Source organism: Dermacentor silvarum, chromosome 4 (genome assembly GCF_013339745.2).
Source record: "Dermacentor silvarum isolate Dsil-2018 chromosome 4, BIME_Dsil_1.4, whole genome shotgun sequence".
Lineage (NCBI taxonomy): Eukaryota > Metazoa > Arthropoda > Arachnida > Ixodida > Ixodidae > Dermacentor > Dermacentor silvarum.
The window spans coordinates 32,934,882-32,940,976 of record NC_051157.2 but is presented as its reverse complement, the minus strand read 5'-3'; the positions used below and the strand labels follow the sequence as shown (position 1 = coordinate 32,940,976).

At 47.1% G+C, this 6,095-nt stretch overlaps 1 protein-coding gene across 1 annotated transcript in view; it reads left to right on the top strand.

The window, feature by feature from the left end:
- Positions 1-269: 269 nt before the first annotated feature.
- The window catches only part of LOC119449729 (short-chain dehydrogenase/reductase family 9C member 7), a 55,088-nt gene continuing 49,262 nt past the window's right edge, over positions 270-6,095 (top strand). Inside the window, exon 1 of the mRNA XM_037712973.2 lies at positions 270-663. Coding sequence (XP_037568901.1) covers positions 637-663 — 27 coding nt within the window. The 5' untranslated portion in view covers positions 270-636. The remainder of the gene's footprint in view (positions 664-6,095) is intronic.

Genomic DNA, 6,095 nt, shown 5'->3' with positions numbered 1-6,095 from the left:
GAGGGCAGGCGACCCTGCGGTGAGGACATGCGCTTCCAGTGACTCTGTCAGTCAAGGCCGTCCGCTCGAACGGCGCTGACTCGAAAGGGTGGGAGGGTAGGAGAGGAGAGGGAAGGGAAGGGGCTACGGGAAAGGGTGTGTGCACGGGGGGGGGGAAGGGCGAGGGAGTGAGAGCAACAAGTGCCTCAAGGGCCGGCCGAGAAGAGGGGGAGGAGGGCACAAGGTGGGGAAGGCATCGCGATTAGGGCAAAAAACTGCACAAGAAGCGCGCGCCGAACGCCCGACAAGGGACAGTCGGCAAAGTGTGCGGAGTGCCCGGAAGGAGCCACCGACCAGCTCGTGAACCTCTCCGTCGTTCGTGACAGCGAGTCTCGCTGAAAAAGAGCGCGAAAAAAAAGGAAAACACGCTCACGAGCGTGCGCTCTACACTAATCGACGCACCGCCCCGTGCTTCAACACACCGGGGCGCTCAACACACCGGGGTGCCTGGAAGAACGTGCCTTATAATACCTACGAGTCTGCGTTTTGCCTGGTGTGCGCCGAAGCACGCGGTAATCTCGTGCGCCGAACATCAATTGATTTCCTTTTCTTGCCGTTGGTGTGCGTAAAGACTTGCCGACTGCGGCCCCCATCAGGATGCGAGTCTCCAAAAGAAGCGGATGGGTGAGTGACCGGATGACGTGCTCAGCAATTGGACGATTTCGCTTGTAGTCAAAGATGTGAAGTAGAGCTCATCGCCGGAGTTGAGAATTGTTTGAGGCTTCAGCCTAAAAGCGAGCTGATTCATTGTGAACGAGCGGCCTATGAGGGTTCCGAAGCACTAATAATGCGCTTGGTTGGTCAATGATTTCCACCATATTGTAGCACGGGGACGCTGTAGCATTGCGTCAACTGGGGCTTAGTTCACGCATGCGAAGTTGACGGTATACTGACGTTCTCGTTATGTTGCATTGCATACCAAGAAGTCCCGGGGGTGCCGCGCAAAGTTTACTCAAGGGCTTAGAATCTGGCATGAGCTTCCTTACTGTTCGCGGCGGCTATAACAAGCCGCACCGGCAGTTGCCATCAACATAAATTAAATGCACTAGTCAACATTAATGCCTACTGTAAGTTTGTCCATTTGCAAGCGACTGTGACATTGTAGTGATCAGGAATTCAGCGCGCAGGTTTAGTACGACAGTATGTTTTCTTTTCTTTTTAAGCGCGTGCGATGTGCTTGAGCATCTCATTTGGCAATCACCGTGCGTAACGGGCGCTTTTTTGTTATATATATATATATATATATATATATATATATATATATATATATATATATACATACATATTTGCTGCTCGCGTTTCAATTTCTTCCAACTGTACACGCATTCGGTGCGACGAGTGTATCGTATACAAATACATGATGACGCTGTACAACACTGCGATCGAGATCGTGAGTACACACAAAATATAGGTGCAACTTATGCGAGAGCGATAAGATTACTAGGCTTATCTCATGGGACACAGAGCGCAGCGTATAACTACTTATTTTTGTTTGTTTGTTTGTTTGGTTGGTTGGTTGAGGCCGCTTGGGCAGCGTCAGATGTTACCGACGGGATTGTGTAGTTTGCCACTTGTTTATAAGCAGGACGTCCTTCTTCCTGAAATTCTAAACCCCCTTCCGAAAAAAAAAAAAAAGACGTTCGGAAAAGCAACGTGGCATCCGAATTCCTCAAACATTTACTAGAGAGGTAGGCCCGAACGCGAAATTGGTACGAGTCTTTTTTCGCACTGGGAATTTCGAAGAAATATCGGTGTGTACCCAGTGCACGGGTTCAGTGCGATGCTCTATATGTGAGCGCCACGATACGTACTATACCTATTTCCGAACGATTACTGTGCCACCGTGTCCTTTCTCTCTCTCTCTCTCTCTCTTTCTTTCTTTCTTTTTTCATCTCGTAAATGTTCCTGATGTTTGTTCCTGATGTTTGCTCTTGCGCTCTCGCGCGCATTCCGCCTGGGTGATATTGTGTCCGGATGCGGGGCGATCGGCAGCACAAGACTCCAAAAGTTCGACGGGTCAGTCGCTTGGCGATTGCTTTCCGAGATTGAAATAGATATTTACGCAGCTGCTTCGTGCTTCTTTGATGGAAAACTTTCTTTTTTCGGCTCATTGAAATGTGGCCGGCGCTATTCGTCAGTAAAATGGCGTACGACGCACATCCACAGGGAGCATGTTTTGAGCTTGCTAGCGGAAGTTCGAAGTCACGTGACATGCAAGCGTACGCACCCTTCTCGTAGACTAATATATATATATATATATATATATATATATATATATATATATATATATATATATATATACCTGTTGGACAATGTGCCGGGAACTAGATAAACGAGGTTGGGAAAAGTGATGGAGGATAAAAAAGGGACAACAACGTGAATCATAAAAACTTTGCCAATGCGTAGGGGAAGCACCAGATAGAAGGGTATGCGTCGCGCCGGCTAATCTGCGGACGCGCGATCGTTTCGAAGCGAGCTCAGATTATCGTCGTCGAATTTTCATTTGCACCAGAATCTATTCGATGCAGGAACCCTTATAGTTCAAACAACAAGGTCTTCAGTGCAGAAAAATCGTTCACACGCCACTGGTTGAAAGCTCCGACTTGTGTCAAAGACTTTGTGCACTGCTCGAAGCATGCATTCGTGAAGGAGAAACAGAGGAATTCGTTGCTTTACGTAATGAACCTTCCGCGTTCGTCTATTATACGATTTCAGAGACGAGTAGAAGTACAGACATGATCAGTAGTTTGTAAAACTACTGGTCGCGCTCGCGTCATCGGGCGAATTTCGATACCATTCTTACACGACATCATGGTCACTCGGGCGATCTTCATTATGCAACTTCGGAAGTCGCTTTCATGACTTCGAGTCTTTTATAACAACAAGAGGAGCACCAAAGAAAAAGAAGCCGAGGGGAAGCACGTCGAGCGACCACTCAGTGAAGAACTTCGGAAACCGTTTACGAAAACCTTTGCAGCAGAAAATGAAGAACTTGCTCTTCCTATCGTGGCTAACCCCTAGTTTATCTTAGTGGTGTGTATTATAGTTTATGCTTTGCTACACTGCCAAGTATACTAGTATTCAGTTTAAATGCCAAATGTTGCAACAGTACTGTTCCATCTTGGTTGCTTTTTTATTATATTGTGACGATATGATGATATTGACAGTGTTACCAACCTTCATCGTCCGCATTTTGTTGTCTAATGAATATACAAATGAGTAAATAAAAACACACAAACACAATGACGAGCACTTATTGTCAACGTGCTTAAATCGATGAGCAATGTAGCGATCGCGACGAAACACGAAGTGCAACGCAACATGCACCTAAGTGTTCAATCGAGGAAAACAAGCAATTGAAGTTATACTCCCTAACGCTACTGTTTTTGTTCCTACCAACAACTCAAAGAAGTTCGTTTCTAAGCTTTTTTTTTATTATCCCGGAGATTGTGGCAGCTATAGCCATGTCTCCTATGCTCACGATACCTGTATAAACTAAATAACGTCACGTTCACCTTGGACAGCAAGAGCGTCGACATCTTTGAGTAAGGCGACAACAAATGCGTCTCATAGTATTTCTCAAAAGTTTCGAAGTCGCTGCAGAGATGAATAAAATGTATTGTCGCACGACCTTACCTAGCGAACCCGGCAACTGTCTGAAGCTGTAAGAGAGAGAAAAGCATTGTCTGTTAACCTCAAAGGCTTTGAAACAACGCGATGCATTGGAGATTGTTGTGGAAAGGGGGGAAAAGTTGGGTTAAGCGCAACGCGATAACTGTCTCTCAATAGAGGACACCTCAACCGCGTTGCACAGGGGGGATGTGGGATTGACAGTTAGAGGAGAGAAAGATGACGCAATGCATAACAACTACGCTTTTAATCGCCATCGAGAGAGAGAGAGAGAAAGTCTTTCTTAGGGTATGTTTGTAAATGACCAACAAGTTGGCCGACGATTACCGCAAGATCACGAGAAAAGTGCTGTGGACGGAAGTAGCACAGCTTGCGAGTTCTTCGGCACGTGGTCTTTCCCACACAACTCGATCACGGAGGCCATGCATACCACAGGAGGACCGCGCCGCGCCTTGTATATCATTGCTGATGGCAGACGCTTTCGCAGAAAATCGAAGTGTAGTGTCAAGTGTTCTTTGCTGAGGAGTGGCACGAGCTGCTCAGTGAAAGGAGATTACAAGAAGGAAGAAGTAGCGCAGTGTTGATGCATGCGCCCTGCTCGAGTGTCTTGCAAATAAATGAAATTGGTGGATAGCAGGCACTGCTTCGTGCGCATAAAAAAAATTGCCGCGTATCTGCGTGCTTCGCTGCAAATGTCGTCGAAAGACGATAGTCTTCTGCCGGCCGTACTACATGAGTGCTGGTCTGATCCGCGGCCACCCGTGATGCTGTTCTCGTACCATTTCCGTCCTGGCATGAAGGTTTGTTTGAACAGATTTCATTTTACCGCATTATTTCATCAAGCGGCCATTTATGTTTTGCCCTGCCTCAGACAGCGCTTCCTTTATGTTGAATCGGCCGCATCTGGCTGGCATTGATAAAATTGAGGAGGCGCTGCGTGAGACATGGACGCCATCTGGCAATACATCGGGAAACATGAGCTTGTGCAGAGGGTTTACTTCCTCCATGGCAGAGGGCGCTCGTCGGCGCGCAGTCGGGGAACGTCGTTCGTCGGCGCGCATAGCATGGCATTTTCAGCGCAGCTTAAGAAACTAGGGTCTTTAGAGTTACGTATCTATGTATTTTCTATTAAAGGAACACACCTCCTAATACTTACCTAGTGATGTTGCGCCTCAGATATGCGTAATATTTACTATGTGATCGATAACGTTCACAAGTATGAACAGCCGTACCAGTTTAAGTAGTGTGGGCGGTAAGCAAGTGGTCCAACTTTGGCCGGGTGGCTGAATCGGGTGACAGACAGACAAACAGACAGACAGACAGACCAAATTTTCAGCGTTTAAGTTCCCCAAGAAAGACTATCGTCTTTAAAAAAAACGCACACACTTCCTGGGCAGTAGAGAGTTATTTGAAGGAAGGCAGAGATGTCAGCCTGAGCTAACGGGCTCTAGCCTGAATGGTGCCGTCAACACGTTTTCACTCGCATTTGTCGCGGAAAGCTGCCACACCAAACAACGCGTCATTGTTATTGTTAGCACAGATGTTGACCAACACGCGATAATTTTGTGAAACTGCTTGGTATGTTGCATAGAGGTTTCTAAGATTATTATTGTGTGGTATGTTGGTATGCTGTAATATGTACGGGAAACGCTGTGAACAGGCGGCCCTCCTACTACGGTGGCTACGGATGCAAACGCGGAGCGGGTCCGAACTTAGCATTCCTGCATACGAGCTCGAGGGTGCTATGACTGAGTATTCTACATAAAAGTTGATCTAAAGGTTCTCCGCGCCGCAAGAAATTATTCACGTCCGCATTGCAAGCGCTGCGCGGCTTTTTTTGATTAGGCACTCTGTGGCGTCGTCGACCATAAAAGACATTGGTGCCGGTTCTAAGGCCAAATTTTGTTACACTAGCATCAAAGACACGACGCGTTCGTTTTCAAGTTATCATTGATGCATCGTTGTAAGTGCGCAGACAGCAACTGTTCAAGTGGAGAATGAAACAAAGCTTCTGCATCTGTTTGTTTTACCAGCGCTTCAGCAAATATGTACAGGGGAGTTTCATAACTGTTTTCGTGTGGCAGTGAGGTCGCTATCTAATAATACAAGCCTGCAACGCAGCCTGCAACGCAGCCTGCAACGCAGCCTGCAACGCAGCCTGCAACGCAGCCCTGAAGCGACCGTTTATGACTGGCCGCTGGAATGCACAGCATCGGTAGCGGCGCAGAATACAGAAACATGCGTCGGGCTGAGCTCGGAGGTATATAGTGATTCATTTGCATAAACTCTGGTATAGCGAACAAATCGAACCGAATATAGTGAGGTGTTTGCAAAGACTAGGGTAGATTTCCGGCAGTGGCAAAGCAGACCCTTAATACTCCCGGGTGGTTTGAGAACTCTGTTATACGGCTTCGCTCTCTTTTAGG